Here is a 17,326-nt window from a genome sequence, read left to right as displayed (position 1 = left end):
CTGAACTGAACTTGTCAGGATCATTAACTATTGATTATTTTCTATTATCATCTAAATGACAATGTAAAAACCCCATTGGCTTCTTGTGGATTGAACTTTGTTGATGTGAACTCCAGGCTTGGCCTACAAAATGGAATCATCCCTGTGGCACCTAATAACACTCTCACTTCTCATATTATAAAGATTGTGGTGTGGCCCAATAGGACCTGATTAGTGATGATTAGATGTTTGCTGAGTAGCCCAGTCTGCCCCTCTGAAGTTTAATCAGCAACCTCCTCTCCCTGTGCATGTTACCTTGTGTTTCTCCCACTGTTGATGCATTAAAGCCATTTAAAGTCTGTATTCTTATGTGCAACTGGGACACATAACAGTCTGAAGGGTCAGATGATGCCATCATGTCTTAGATTTATGTGTTAGTTAAAAAATATATATCATAATATCACACATACATATTGTTTCTTGTTTTACTCCAAAAATAATTGCCCACCGTAACGGAGCTGTGTGCAGCAGGATGCTGACAGTGACCTGGACTATGATCAGAAGAAAGTTAAATTAATTTATTATCTCCAGCTTCAGGCAGTTGGACACTGCCAGACACACAAGTTACTAATACACCCTTTTGTTAGTGCAACAACGTTGTTCTCTGTACTGTGTGTCCTCTAAATGTGCCTTTTATGCAAATAAAAGAAATCACTTTTTCATGCTGGTTTGTCCATCGTTCCTACAACTAGAATTACTGCCTCGTGGTTGTGTGAAATGTTTTCTGAGGTCACGGTCACAGAATGGCACCAGTATTCACTCAAGACATTATGGAGATGTTATGTTTATTTTATTTGATATGAACAAATACATTGAGACTGTTCCAGTGGACAGACCAGGTGCTTTGCTTGGGTGTGCGTATCACATGCAAATTTTCAACACATGTTACATTCACAAGGCTAAAACCACATTTTGCAATGTCATTATGTCACAGTGACTTTCCCTCCGCTATTGGAACGCAGCTGAGGACTCAAAGTTGAACTTATTTGAATTCATTGGTCAAAGGTCAAAGTTACGATGACATCACAGGCACATTTTTGGCCTAAACTCTGAATACATAATATATTACATTCATCATCATCATCATCTTCATGCATTCATAAAGACAAAGATCAACTTCACTGTGATACATAGACAATATTCTCGCACTTTAAAGGGATAGTAGCATTTTTTTAAAGTGGGGTTGTATGATCTACAAATAGCCCCTAAGTACTTTAATTGCAGTAGAAGACTCTCTGCACTCCTCCCGTTAGCAACGCCAGCCCATAGCCCTGCCCAGAGATTTACAACATACAGTGTTGTGAATGGACCCAAAGAAACGGCCTAGTTTCACGGCCTAAAAGAGGTTTTGCCTGGAAAAAAATACACAGTTCCATTGTTCGCTTTAATATATTTTTTTCCAGCCCCTCAAAGTGCAGGAAAAACACAGTTTTTATTTGGACCTAACCAACTCACGTATCCCTCCGCCCAGGGTTAGCACCCGCCGATCAGCAGTTGGTTAGGTCCAAATAAAAACAGTGTTTTTCCTGCACTTTGAGGGGCTGGAAAAAATTATATTATAGCGAACAATGGAACTGTGTATTTTTTTTCAGGTAAAACCTCTTTTAGGCCGCGAAAATAGGCCGTTTCTTTGGGTCTGTTCACAACACTGTATGTTGTAAATCTCTGGGCAGGGCTATGGGCTGGCGTTGCTAACGGGAGGAGTGCAGAGAGTCTTCTACTGCAATTAAAGTACTTAGGGGCTATTTGTAGATCATACAACCCCACTTTTAAAAAAATGATACCATCCATTTAAGGCTATAACTCAGAAAGGAGAGGTGTGACAGTATTTAAAGGAGCGTTATCGCAAATTACAATTGGTGCAGCGTATCTGAAGTAAACATACATAGCATGCCGTTCAGGAGTGGCCGGGCCGGCTTGTCTCATAACAAAAAGAAATTTTGCATTTGCTCCACAGACACTACACTGTTGGCTATATTTTGTATATATAATAGTTATGGCTCCCCTTGACCTATTTATTGCATATTTCAGTTTTTTGTATTGCTATTACTGCTGTGTTTGCGATAATGCTCCTTTAATGTAACTGTATTGGTTGGTGAAGGAAACAACCAAAAGGAGGTTATTCTACTTTCACAATATAATACGTTTATAAGAAATAAATATAATCAGATTGAGAAAATTTGCAGCATATAGCAGCATGAATTAGTTTATTTTTCTGTCCCTTAGATAATAGTTTATATGTTATTTTCAATGTGTCTACAAGGGTCAGAGCTTCTACTGTGTTCAGAGTCTATTTGAGAGGTGAGTCCCTGATGAAGAGAATCACTTCTTGTAATATAAAGTAAAGTCTCTTCCTCCAGGTCTAAAAGTTCCAGCGGCTTCATCATCTGTTCAGGTTTGGATCTGATGAATAAAACTCATCTGCTGAGCTTTCACTTCGAGCTGAGGAGGGGCTGCACCGTATTTTCACATCAATGATTCATTTAGCCCGAGGCCACAAACTCAGACTCAGACTCAGAACAAGGTGGGTGGAGGCAGCTCTGAAATATGATCCGATTTGAACCCGCCGTCATCAGCTCCACGCTGACTCCTCTGTCGCTTGATTCTAACTGATTTCATCTTGAAATCCTCTCCTTGGTAATCATGGGGAGTTCAACCCACCACCTGGAGGAGCATGTAAAAAATTATATTAATAACTTCAATTTATATAGCACCTTTCAAGAAACCCAAGATCACTTTACAGTGAAAAATAAATGAATAAAATAAAATACAAAAAAAACTGCATACAACCATGCTGTGGTGGTGTTTTCCCCAGCTTATTATTAAGATGTTCCTACACACATGTAGAAAGTTTTTCTTTGACATCTCCTTCACTGATGTATTTAAAGGGGACACATATTATGGAACTATCACTTTTTGAAGGCTCTTTAAAACATCTGTAATTTTCAGGCTCCCTAGGTTGAAATCCATGTGGCTGTATGAGTTGTTCCCTCAGTTGTCTTCCAGTGATGTAACTAGGATTTGAATTTGCATAATCCCACCCCTACCTGGTACCAGTAGAAGGTAGAAGTGGTTCATTTGCATTTAAAGGGACAGGCACTAAAACCAGCCGTTCTGAACAGGGCTGTTTTGAGAGGATGAAAAGAGCTGTGATGTTTGATCCTTGGGGGATTTTGACCGAAGCATGTCACAGACATGTCTTTAAGACACCTGGGAACTATTTTAATTAGTGGAAAGGGGACATGAGATGTCTCCTTTAAGTCATTGTAAGTCTTTGTGAACTTGTCCCTTCACCTGACAGGTGTTGACACAGCAAAACTCTTGCACAGGTGTGACTCAGTCACTGAAAAGGACACAGATGTTGTGGGTTTTGAGGGAGCATGCTAAATGCCTACCAGAGCTGTTGCCTCTCAAATGAATGGTAATTTTACCACCATAACCTGCCTTCAATGTTGTGTACAGCTCATCCAGCCAGCCTCATAACACAACATACGTAACCATGGCAGCCCAGGACCTCCACACTGCAGCCTGACAGCAGTTTGTCATCATTGACTTGACTGTTTAAATCTGTGGCCTCTGTGGCACTTTGCAGATGAATCCCAGTTTCAATGTGCACCGTGTGGGGTGGGCAGACAACAACCACAGATGCATGGAAATTTAAATGCAAATGAAAACATGCAGAGACAAGATCCTGAGGCCCATTGTTGTGTCGATCATCTGCTGCAGCGGCCCCCTTCTCTCCCCACGTGTATCACTGAGCCTGTGGCCGCTTCACCACTCTTCCTTCCTTGGATCAACTTTTGATAGATCCTGACCACTGCAGACCTGGGAACAGCTCACAAGAGCTAAAGCTGTTCACATGATAGACCCAGTCGTCCTTGGAGAACTGGATCAGATCATTACACTGAACATTTTTCCTGTTTCTTTCATCAACTTTGAGGACAGCATGTTCACCTGCTGCCTAATATCCCACCAGGTGTCATGATGAAGTGTTATTCAGTGTTATTCACTTCACCTGTCAGTGCTCAGAAAGGCCTGATCAGTGTATACATCAATTTCCTGTTTTATTTTCTTACCCATACAGTATATATAGAAACTATAGTAGTAGTAGTAGGTTTTTTTTATTTAAACGTGGTGTCTTGCACCATAGGTGCCCAGCCCTCATGGGCTTATAAGACAAAGAACAAAACACCGGCACACACAAGAGGATAAGGAATACATGCTCGTGTACATATAATTCTACAGTACATATCCACACATGCGCACACATACACACAGCCCACACATCTACATATTTTTATACAATACATGTCCACACATGCGCACACATACACACACACACGCATGCATGCATGCATGCATGCCCACATCCACTCATACATACACACACAGAGCAAAAAAAAAAAACAATTGCCGGGACTGAAAGACTTCAGACATACAACACATCTTTGCGCTGCTTAAATGACTCCAAAATAAATTTGGGCAGTGGGAACACCTTTTTTTTTTACAAATAAATACTTAAGTATACATTCATCAGACATCGAGAACAAATCTGGGCTATCTTCAACAGAAATCTTACAAAAAGCCTTTGCCTGTAGTCGTGATACAATGGACAATAGAATAAGAAATGAAATTCACTTTCAATCACATCAAGATCACACATACAGCATTTTCGTTCCTCCTCTGGGATTGAGTGGAAGTGCCCAGTTTCTAGAGCCAGAGGCAGGATGCCACACCTCAGCTGAGCACAAATTGACCGCTGAGCTCTAGGTAGGTTGAGCCATAATTATGCTTAATTAACCTATATGTTCTCAATTTTGGTTTGTGTTGAACTATACTATAGGCTATTATACTAAGTTTCTATATCTATGTTCTTACCTACCTCTCCTCTCGTTTCAGATTCCCACTTCCTGTCTTCTGGTGCCTTGGTGCACTCTTGTTATTTGTCTGCCCCACCCTATTTGTTTAACCTGTTTCCTATTGTCCCTGCCACCCTCCCAGTTGTACCTCCATGCCAAGTGTTCCACACTGACACATCTGTGAAACTGAAAATAAATCATCTTAGATCTTAAAGCAGAAGTGAGTGATCCGGTCGTTTTCGCTAATGCTGCGTTCCAGGCAGGCTTTTGAAATCATAAATTACAGCTTCAAGTCACAACTTACGACTTTGTAGCGTTCCAGGCAACCCACTCGTGTTTTTCCGACCTGTTTTACCGGTGAAAGTCACTATAACGGCCACTCGTAACGTCCGACCCGTGAAATCGTACCAGTACGTCTTTTTGTACAGTCTATGTACCAGATCGAACTGGTACGACTTCACAGGTCGGAAAAAAACGAGTTTCCTTGAACGCACCATAACAGTCCTCGTCCCTACGTCGCCACATTCACGGCGTCCCTTGGCTGCACACACAGCCCTGCATGCCGTTCTCTCTCCTCATTGGATAAAAACTGTAGGATACGATAAATGTTTTCTCCTCGGCTCAGAGCAGAGCAGAGTGACTGACAGACCCGTGTTTCAGTCCAAACACTCTATGTAAGTGATTTCTGTCGGAAGATATAACTATTTAAGACTTATATTAACACAAATATATCACTTACTTCTGCTTTAAATGTCAATTTAAAATTGCAATGTTGTGTTGTGCAAGTATATGCATATTGTAATCTGTATGATGCTCTCAACCTTGTTCCTCCTTCTTCTTGCAGCTAGGCCACATGGTGACAGGTCATCCAACACTTTATTTTAACTGCCAGTGTATGTGTATTTGAATAGATAATTGTGCCAAGGAGCAGTCAATGAGCTATTAGCATGGGTGCAAACACCTGCTGGAGCCACTTGTCACTGTGCACGTCTCTGTTTTATGGGATGTGTAATAAGGTGCAGATCATTCAGGTCGTTTTCAGATCATCAGTAGAATGTGTTCATCATGACCAGCCTCCTCCTGCTGCAGCTGTAACAACCTGGACTGTAACACACTCACAGGTGAATGAAGAGCTGCAGTCCTCTGTATACATCAGTCACTGTCTGCTCCGGATCACACGTCACACACACAACAGAGGAGGAGTCGGGACAGAACAAAGACTGTTGTTGCTGACCCTGTTCTCTATTCAGCACTTGTTCTCCTCCAGAGTCAGAAGGCCCGTCATCAGGAGAGGCCCAACAGGCTTGTGACCCCTGATGACCCCTCTGACACATATGCAGTGACAACTTTAAATTCCCTTAAAGACACTGCTTTTGCCCCAAACTCCTCCTTAGTGGAGCCCCTGATAGTGTGTGCTACAGTGTTGATCATTGATGGATCTGTTGACACAATATCTCTCCAATACAGTGAGGGATTTTCTTTAAATTTGACACATAGTATGTCCACTTGGACTTAAAATGGATATTTCAACATTTTGGCAAATTCGCCTATTGCCATAATCCCTATAGTTTTAGGAGTAGGTATACCTTTAATTGTCGGTGCAAGCTGTTTTTAGATTGGCTGGGCAGACGTGAGCTCTTTCTGGGCTTTCCCTCATCAAACTCTTCAAATACGCAATTCAACAACTCCAAAATGTTCTCATGGACAAGTTGTGACCTGCACATTCACTACGCCATGAAAAAATAATGGAACGTTAGGAGACAGAGTTGTTTTAGAGGTAAATACGTAGCCGGAACTACATTCCCGACACGGCTGCTTGGCAGAGTGACTTCAAAAGCGAAAGTAGTTCTGAGTATTTGCTACATGTGTTGTAATGTTATTTCATAGCGCAGCGAATGTGCAGTGCATGTGCATGTGTTTTGGAGTTGTTGGATTGTGTATTTAGTTTGATGAGGTAAACGTAGAAATACCATGAGCCTCCATTGCGTTAGCTGAGCAGCTCATGTCTCTGCCCCGCCGATCTCAAAACAGCTTGCACCGACAATTAAAGATAATGAACCTACTCCTAAAACTATAGGGATTATGGCAATAGGGGAATTTGCCGAAATGTTGAAATACAGTATCCCTTTAAAGATGATTTTGTAGGTGAAACGTCAAGGTCAGTGCCACCTCATGAAATACGTTTTATTGTAATAAGTGTTCACACAACAATTATGACAAATTATATCAAACTAATTTTGATTAATATTTCACATGACTCTGGATAAAGAGGGCTGTCACCTGTCAGAGTGGCAGACACCCATGAGGTGTTGTTTCCCTCCTTACCCCTTGGACGCACTGCACGCGGAAGCTGGGCGCGCACACTGCGCGCGGCTTCTCGGGCGCTTGGGTGGTCGCACTGGGAGCATACTTCTCCTCCTCTCTCCGCGCCGGTCAGACATCGACTGCAGTCGTTCATACTCGTATTCACTCGGTTTTTCACACACACGTCATTTAAAACATGTGTCTGTGTGTCTCATGTGCAGACGCAACGGTCAAATATGTATAGATGGACAAGCAACAACTTAATTAATCATCATTTAATTATTTTATTTTGAAAATTGACCGGATTCTCTCGCCTTTTCTGTGCCCGACTTCCTGTCTGGTACGACCACGTCTGTCCAGCTTGACAGACGGCGCTCTCGGCGCGCGCGGCTCGCGCGAAAAATAGAAATGAACCGAACTGAAGCGCTCCAGGCGCGCGCACTGCGCTCCACAGCGCGAGATGTGCGGCCAGGCAGACCTGTTAACATGTGCGCCGAACTGAAACTCCCTCTGCTCCAGGGCGCTGCGCTTCGGTTCCGCGTCTAGTGCGTCCAAGCTGTTACCTTGATAATGTCACTGACATGCAGGGCCGTTGTATAGGGGAGAAAGGTGATGATAATTCTAGGGGCCCAGCGCCCAGTAGGGCCCACAAAAAAACCCAGTAGTCTAATCTTTGTATGACTGAATTATTCTGCATAAGACACTGACTAATACTCATAGTAATGCCGCATTAGCATCAAAACAAAGTAGGCTAAATAAAAAATGATAATACATATGTACTGTAGTCTAAGAAAAAAAGTTAAAAGTCAGGGGCCCACTTTAGTATTCTTTCAGGGGCCCCAGAATTCCTAGCAACGGCCCTGCTGACATGACCCCTTTGTTTATCTGCTGCAGTGAATTTAACCATAGCAGCCTGCAATTTAAAAAGATGTGGTGTGATATAAAACAAAAAAAAGCCATTTACTATGATTAAGATTGTTATTTATCATCATCATAATGAGTATATGATAACTAGTTTTGGGCACGGTCACATTGACTCTTATTGTGTTCAATCCAAACAGTGGCTGCTTTAATATCTGGCTTCTCTTTGGAGGCTCCACTGCACAGCATTGTCTCTACCACTGCTGATAGTGAACTGTGCAGCTGCTGTGTGACTGTGTGGAGAGAGAGAGGGGGGGGGCAGAGGCTGGGTAAGGCAGACCTTCTGTGTGTGTGTGTGATGTGTACTGGGCTGATACGCCCCTTTCCCTCCCAGCGGACCCGGGATGCACCCCAGCGGGCTGTGAGGCTGCAGAGCCCCCCTCAGCCTGGGATGGCGGTCCGCCCGTGCGGCAGCAGCGCACACGGAGCTTCTCCTTCTTCTTCCATCATCTGAACCGTGCGCGTCGCGTTTTTCGTCGGAGATGCTGCCGGCGGTGAAGCGGGGAGGTGAGGGTGGAATTGGCCACGGCTGCCGGTCCCCTCTGTGACTCCGCGGGACATGGATCATCCAGCAGCCCGGCACACAGACAGAGGTACTATTCACTCTCTTCTCACTCACTCTTGTGTGCAGATGAATGTGTGTCGGGTGCAGGTTGCGTCTCTGCGACAGCTCAGCGAAGGTGTCTGTGAGGTTGGACACTATTGATAATTGGGGCTGTTGCACTTGTTGAGTGCGGCTGCTGCTGCTGCTGGTGCTGATGCTGACGCTGACGCCCGCGTCTCCAGCAGCAGAAGCTTCCAGCATCTCTCCGGAGCTTGCACCTGTCACGTCTCTCAGCTCCGTCACTGTCGCACCTGAGACTTGAAGTGTTTGTTGAGGCTGCAGCGTCCTTGTCAGGCTCATAACTGCTGCCAACTTCACTTTGCCTCCCCTCGGTCATGAGGTTGCGTTTTCTGTGTTGCTGCTTCTGCTGCTGCTGCTGCTGCTGCACTGGAAGGAGCTGCAGATGAATTCCTTGTCGTTCGCTGCATGTGTTAAGAGCTCAGGCTGTGGGTTTATACCAGCAGCCAGGGCAACACTGCTCTGCTTCTTTCTTCTACCTGTTTTTTCTTTTCTTTTCCCCACTGGGAGGGGGGGACTGCAGGACATCCAGGGTCATAACCCACTTCACACAGAATGTAAATGTGCTATGGGAGACTGCAAGTCACACTTTCTGTTTCCTGCTGCACTTCTATGTATAGAAAACATTCCCTCGGTAAAAACATCTTTTCAAGCATCTGCAGGGTGGATGTTCACATTTACAACACTTCAAATCTCTCTCAGTTTGGCTACTCAGAGACTGTTTGCTGTCCACCAACCAAACCAAAAGAAATCAGAATGTGGAGCACTGGCGGTTCATTGAAATTATACATTATGCAATTATGAGTGTTATATTGTTTTGATATTTATTCATCAAAGAATGGTTATTGATATTTGTTATAGTAGAGTCAACCCTGAGTAGAAGAAATAGGAACAATTTATTGATATTATTGCCTATAATAAACAGAACAAGTAAGACCATCACAAAATACAGTTTTTATTCTCCTATGTGCAAAAATCAACAATTATTGTTGCATCTGTTATGATATGGGACAAAATTAGCAGCATTTTCTTTTCCTATTTTGAAGTAAAACATGTTGTCTGGTCGGTCGTGATTTGGCTTCTAAGCTTGAGGACATTGATCAGAACTTTTTGCAGCTTTTGCTGTCAGGTTTTAGTGTAACCGGACCCAAAGGACAAAAACAGGAGGAACAAAATTGGTTTTAGTTGAACTCACAGAACCACTGGACCGCAGGGCTATAGACAACAAGAACATACACAGGCGAATGGGAAAACACTGAGGTTAAATACAGGAGGAAAGGAGACACAGGTGGGGCAGGCAGTCACACACATCTGAGACACATGAGGTAATCACAGGAAGGTGCACACAGGAAGACAGGACACTGAACTTCAAAATAAAACAGGGGACGAGGGACAAACGGTGACAATCTGCAGCTCCACCCTGCCGGCCGTGACAGAGCATCAAGAGCTGGTCACAATGACACATTCTAGCCCTGCCATTAAAAGTCAACACAACTATGATTTATTTAAAGAGACGTGGACAGTTTGACAGAAATAGGCTACAGCTCAGGACAAAAATCCCTTTATCTGTGCTTGTGCAGTATGGGTGTCATCACTCTGAGATGTTTGCCAAATTAAATGACAAAATTGGTCTTTTGTCATCAACAGATGATTCGGATTCAGATTAATTCTTTATTGTCCCATAAGGAAATGTGTTTTCCCAGTCTGTCCGTAAAACAGACATTTGAACATACATATGGAAAATACAACATACTATGGGCAAAGCACAGCACTGACATTCACACAGGTTGCTTCCTTCTGCTGAGGTTGTTTCAGTTTATTGCAGATGTGATGAATCAGAGCCAGAATGATCTAGTACAAGTGAACGCATGTTGTTTTTGCAGTACATTAGGTTTAAATGTCCCGTAAATGATGTTGATTGAATACGTGGAGCCAGATGTTATAGATGGAAAATCACATCTGTGCAGTTCAGAGCTTAGAGTCTGATCAGATCTGAGATCCAAAGTACCAGCGATTTCAAAGCTGTCGTAAGCTGACAAAATTAGAAAAACCTCTTCAAGTTCTTATTCTAAATTCTTCTTTTTCTGTGAGAGATACAGAGATTTAATAGCACAAAGTATTTATTTTACCTTGAATGCTGCCTGTACATGAACAGCTGGGTGTTCTTGCATCATTAGCATAATCAGCAGCACTTCCAAATAAGGACGTCCTTTGTGCACAGACATTACCACTGGAATGCCTGTACAACATTTAGTGATAGTAATTTCTTCAGTGGCTGCAGTGGAGCTCCAGCTCATCGCACGTTCATGTGGAAAAACCGTCAAAGTGTAACACAGATTTTACTGATCCATCTAACACAGTATTGCACATAGTAAAGCTGTTACAGCACACTTTATACTTCCTGTTACTTCATGTGAAGCAATAGGAAACATCCAGAAGAACAGCATCCTTGCTCTTTATGTTGTGCTTCAGGCTCATTGGCTCTACCTCTCTCTTCATATGCTCATCCAGAACAAGTTACTAAGGGCAACAGCTGCATACATCATCACTTTCTTTCCAACCTGTCTGGCTAAAGCAGTGTTGCATTTCTAACTGCACTGTGATACAACAGAGTGATGACAGCCAGTGTTGGAGTTCAGCCTGACAGGAAGTCATTCCACTCCCACCCGAAACAGGATCACCCCATAACTCAAATCCAGGTTAAACTACACAATGTCCTCGATGAAAACAGGCGCAGATGATGATGTCCTTCACATTGTTGCATACAAACTGTCGTGTCAGTGATTCATCGTGATATCTGACTATAAAGTGTACAGTAATGTCCACTCCGCATAAGCACTTGCCTGTATTTCACCTTGTCTGTCTCAGTCTCTGGGGTGTTTTGCGCCTCTCTACTGTTCTGGATGCAGAAAATAGTTTTTCCTATCTGTTTCCAGGATCCAAACTCAGGCTTTTGTCTGCTTCTGCACTCTTTTCTTGATCTCCTTTTGTGGGGCTGGAGAGACTGCAGCCGGCTCAGAAATGAAAGAGATCAAAATGTGACCTTTTCTGCAATGGCGCTGATTGGAAACATCTGAAACCTCCCGATGAGCCCCTTCCTCCGGTTTAGAGGTTTTTCCAGCACGGCTCACAATGATGTGAAAAAGATAAGAGTGCAGATTTCTTTTTTCTAGATCTGTCTCAGATCAAAGAAATTTGGGGACAGAAAAACTATTGCAAAATGCAAATACCTTATGTTCCTATATGGTCCTATAGACTACAGTATGTGTTGCTGAAATCTGTCGCGTGAAAGGATATCTCAGCAATGCCTTGGGTTTTTTTTTTTTTTTTTGATGGGCCGCCGTTTTGCTCAGTGGGTAGAGCAGGCGCCCTATATGCAGAGGCTTTCAGCTATAGCCTGTAACGGCCCTTTGCTGCATGTCATTCCCCCTCTCTCTGCCATCCCATTTCCTGCCTTTCTTATCATTAAAGTTTAAAGCGGAACTAAGCGATCCGGTGGTTTTGGCTAACTTCTTGTCAGCCGATGGAGTCAGCAGTCCCCGCCCTCGTCCCTACGTCACCACATTCATGTGCATCCCTTGGCTGCACACACAGAGAGGACCGCCCCTTTATGTCGTTCTCTCTCCTCATTGGATAAAGGTTGTAGGATACAAGGAAAGTTTTCTCCTCGGCTTACAGCAGAGCAGAGTGACTGACAGACCCGTGTTTCAGACCAAACACTCTATATAAGTGATTGCTGTCAGAAGATAGAACTATTTAAGACTTATATTAACACAAACATTCTGCTTACTTCTGCTTTAAATTTGTTACACATATTAAGTTGGACTCAAGGTTGAAGTGTTTAGATTTTCATGGTCAAAGGTCAAGGTGACAGGGACATAAAACCTAATAATTGTGTGAACGCAACAGTTTCACACACACATGTGAATATCAATCAATCAATCAATCAATCAATCAATCAATCAATCAATCAATCAATCAATCAATCAATCAATCAATCAATCAATCAATCAATCAATCAGAGGCTTTATTTGTATTGCACTTTTCATGCCCGCGGCAGCTCAAAGTGCTTTACATGATAAAGACAAGGAATGTAAGGGACACATACACATACAATGTGTCTGTGTATGTCAATGTATGTGTCCCCTATATGTGTCCCTTATATTTTAAGAATTTTAAAACACTGGAATTTAGAGGCATTGAGGAAGCGCTATCTCACACTCAATCATTTGCAATGGGGAAAAAAGCAAGTGAGTATAAAATGAGATAAAATAAAATAAGAATGAATGAATTAAAATAGAATAAAAATAATATAAAATAGGTAGATAAATATGTATAATGTATAGATAGATCAAGGTGATACTGCAATTAAGATAATAAATAGTTTTATAACAATTAAAATAACAAAATTCAGTTAAAAGCCAGGCTAAAAAGGTTTGCTTTTAAAAATGTCTGATTCTCTGCTCTCCTTAGGTATTCAGGCAGTCTGTTCCATAGGCGTGGGCCGTAGTGACAAAATGAGGCCTCACCATATGTTTTGATATACTTTGATTTATATATATTTCATGACTGGGAGAGGGGGCAGACAGCTGCAGGAGGAGGTGACTCCAGTTTGTCATGTGGGTGAACTTATTGAGAGCTCTTTAACTGTCATTAGTTAACAGCTGTTGGTCCCGTGTCTCTCCAGATGATGAGCTGCGTGTAACAGGGCTGGGCTGGGCCGGAGTGAAGAGGATGCCACAGCCCCCCCTGTGGGACCTGCAGTGCTGCCGTCCTGCCCCCGCCTCACGCTCCTCTTCCTGGATGATGGAGGGAGAGCCCTTCACCTCTGCATTCTCCTCTCTGATGTACTCTGCTGGGGGACACTTCGTTGCCCTCTCCTCTTCCTCTTCCTCCTCGTCTTCCTCCTCCTCCTCCTCCTTAGCCGACTCAGCCGTCACTGCCATGTCGCTGGAGCAGAAGACAACTTTTGCCTTGGTCTTCTTCCTCTTTGTTTTCCTCCTCATCCTCATCGTGCGATGTTTCCGCATCCTGCTGGACCCCTACCGGAGTATGCCCACCTCCACCTGGGCAGACGGCCTTGATGGTCTGGAGAAGGGCCAGTTTGACTACACCCTGGCCTAGGGTTCAATACCAGACATCCACACACTCCAGTGGATGTTTATGTACACACATACACACATACACACACATACATAAACCTGTCTGTTGTACTATTCTAGTTCTAGTACTATCGCTGCCTTTTCGGTGTGTGCCAACAGAGCTTTCCTCTCATGCACAAGCCATCTGAACACAGCCAGTTCAGAATGAGCATACTATGGATGTATTTTACCTGTATCCTCCTCCACATGGATCAGAAGGACCTGACACCGGCCTGGTCTGGCTCTGAGTCCACGTCCTGCCAGGCTGATGATGACAGACACTAAGTCTCAGTGACACGCACACATGGTGAAAACGGACATCTGGATTACCTGGTGGTTGGTTTGGTTATTCTTATGTGCAGCTTGATGATAAAGTCAGTTTCAGCCTCGCTTTTACAAATGCTAGGTCGAGCTATTTATATATATATATATATATTTGTCCACATTTTTGCTGTAAACTTTCTTTCTTTTTCTTTCCTTGTCTATTTTCTTCTTTTTTTCCCCCAATTTGAAACGTTTTGAACTTCCGTGGACGTCGCCTCAGTCTGTGCCACCCAGCACAAATCAGCCTGCTGCTCTCTTTGCATCTTTGTGCAGAATTTGCAGAAATGTTTGTCGCCTCTAGAATTGCTTTGTATTCCATCTCACTGCACCTGTAGGTGTGTGTGTTTAAAGTTTTTCATACTAATGCTGATGTGAGTTTTGCTACCGATTCCAAAATTCTACTTTTCTTTTGACACCTCACTGATGCATTTTCTTAGAAAACATTTTTTTCATTATATTAGACAAAAGAAGCCAAATTTCTCGAAACCTGTCAGAAATAAAGTCTAAAATTGAAATATTGCTCTTTAAATTAGAAAGTATGCCATTACAGGAGATAACAAGATTATAAAGCTGACAATAGGTGTCCAGCTTCGGGCACTTGACAGTTTTTGATACTCGGTGCTGCTGACACATTTCAGTCAGTAGCCTAATAAGACGGTAATGAGTTTTGATACCCAGCCAGATGATTGATTGCACTAACACGTTTTAGAGACTGGCACAAAGGAGAAAATGTTCTTCTCTACTTGAAATGTTGATCATTTGGAGGTTTTGGCCAAACAGGAGGATTTGGAGGCTCATAAACATTTCCCTAACTGGAATGTGGCTCGGTCTCCTTCAACTGGAGAGCAAGGCGACATTTTCACACTGACAGTCCCTGTGCATCTCTCTCTGCCACTCCTGTCAAACTGTGAACTGTTTACAGTGTCAGCAACAATCCCAGTGAGACCGGGGACAGACAGTGTTTGTCAGAGATAACCTTAGGAGCCTCACATATACAGGGTAGCTACTTTTCTTCGCCACAACTCACTGTCTCTCAGCCTTCTAGTGTCTGTTTGTGCTGTGATGTGCTAAGCTGCCAAATATTAGCTTATATAAAAGCCTGGAGACGGACTTAACACTATGAATGTTTATTTTATTACGCTATGGATTTAACCTTGGCCCATTTTTGTGCATTCTTTGTGACGGAGGCTGTTTTGATTTTGTAAGAGAAAATCCAGCCAATCTGTGAAACATTTAGAAACGTTCCACCTCGGACGCTCCACTCCTAAACACACGTACAAGGCAGTCAGCTGTTATTGAAGTCACGTGATGCTTCTAAAAAGTGTTTTCAGGCCATGTTAGAAATGAAAACAGAAACCAAGCATCAGCATTCGCAGCTGTTCACTGAGCAGTCTAGAATAAAGATTGTGAGTTCAGCATCAACCTTAATCTATTTATCGACCAACATCTGTCTCCAATGTTTACTCTTGTCTGTATCATGTCTTTAATTCTTTCTGCTGAAGTTAGCATGCTGACCAGCTAGCTCCAGCCCACCCACTCACTTTCCAATCCTGACAGTCTATCCTGACGATGTAGCTGCTCAGAGAATGTATTGTAAATAAAGTGATGACTGATGATCTTGTCACGTAACAATCATCACACAAGTTGCTGGAAAACTTTAAGGGGGGACATATTATGGAAATATCACTTTTTGAAGGCTCTTGGATGTTTGTCTTGCCTTCCGGCCCCCAAAATGTGAGAATTGACAAGAAAATCTGTAACCTTCAGGCTCCCTAGGTTGAAATCCACAGGGTTTTACGAGCTGTTCTCTCAGTTGTTTTCCAGTGATGTAACTAGGATTGGAATTAGCATAATACCACCCCTACCTGGTACCAGTAGAAGGGGCGGGGCAAGCAGTGGTTCATTTGCATTTAAAGGGACAGGCACTGAAACCAGCCGTTCTGAACAGGGCTGATTTGAAAAGAGCTGTGATGTTTGATCCTTGAGGTATTTTGACCAAAGCATGTCACAGACATGTCTTTAAGACACCTGGGAACTATTTTAATTTGTGGAAAGGGGGAATAATATGTCTCCTTTAATGGCCCCTAAACAACTTGAAAACAGCTGAAAGTGTCAGAACCTGGGTGGTAGAAGAAGACTGGACAGAGGTGTTGGGGGTGGAGTGATCACAGACTGTGTCAGGGTTCAAACACATTTGTAGAATCTAAAATCGGGTGTGAAGTTGCTCTTGAAGAACATACGTTTTTTTACTTTTTGGTTTTTGGTGTTGAGACAGGAAAAAATTAAAACTTGACAGTGAAGATGCACTAGCATGATTTTACTTTGATACCTGCTTCAAAGATGTTTCACATAGAGACATTTTCACAAGCTCGACTGTTCTCACATTATTTGATTGGAAAGAGACCAGGGTTTTAACTCATAGAGTATCAGATTCAGGTTGACTACCCACGCACAGGCAATTTTACTGTTATTATGTCATAGCTGAAAATTCTCCTATATGCAGATAAGCTCACATTAAAGTGTCATTTAAGTCCATGTGATGCTCTTTTGTCAATGCATAAGTGTAAGCAAACATTTGTTAAATGCACATGTTTTGTATATAATGAAGATTATCCATTAGAGGGGCAGATTGTGGTCAACAGTGGAATGTTGTTATTTTTGCACAGACTAAAACATAATGGTGGCGGTCCAGAGATATGTTATTGTTGAGAAAAGCTGGTGTCTGTGACAAGCTCCATTTGTTTCACTGCCAAACTTTTGCCATTTTTGTCATGGAATGATCAAAGTGTAATAAAAAAGATGATCATTGACCTGCTGCTGAAAATCACAATACAGAAGTGTAATGTGGAATCATTTTACGAAGGTGTGTGCACTGTGTGTCTGTCTGTCTGCCAAAGAAATATAAAGACATATGTTCACCTTGTTCCCTCCCAACACATTTTAGAGAGATTTCTGCTAAACCAAAGCAACCTTCAAGATTTTTGTCATTTCAGTTTCCTGGCACTGCCATCCTCTGCCCACATGTTGCCTAGCTACAGCAGAGGCATGTCACGATGACATTGACATTTTGGACATCTTTGAGCATAATAGACTCATTTATGATTTAGGCTACATTA

General features: G+C 42.7%; 1 protein-coding gene across 1 annotated transcript; it reads left to right on the top strand.

The window, feature by feature from the left end:
- Window positions 1-8,518: 8,518 nt before the first annotated feature.
- On the top strand, window positions 8,519-13,869 carry ctxn3 (cortexin 3; the record flags this gene model as incomplete). Its single annotated transcript, XM_083983355.1, has 2 exons — window positions 8,519-8,716; window positions 13,433-13,869. The coding sequence occupies exons 1-2, from the start codon at window positions 8,683-8,685 to the stop codon at window positions 13,867-13,869; spliced, it is 471 nt and encodes a 156-aa protein (XP_083839481.1). The 5' UTR covers window positions 8,519-8,682.
- Window positions 13,870-17,326: the final 3,457 nt, after the last annotated feature.

This window comes from Trachurus trachurus (genome assembly GCF_905171665.1).
Source record: "Trachurus trachurus genome assembly, chromosome: 12".
In the NCBI taxonomy this organism is placed as follows: Eukaryota; Metazoa; Chordata; class Actinopteri; order Carangiformes; family Carangidae; genus Trachurus; species Trachurus trachurus.
The sequence above is the reverse complement of the archived record's forward strand: the minus strand, read 5'-3'. Positions and strand labels throughout refer to the sequence as shown.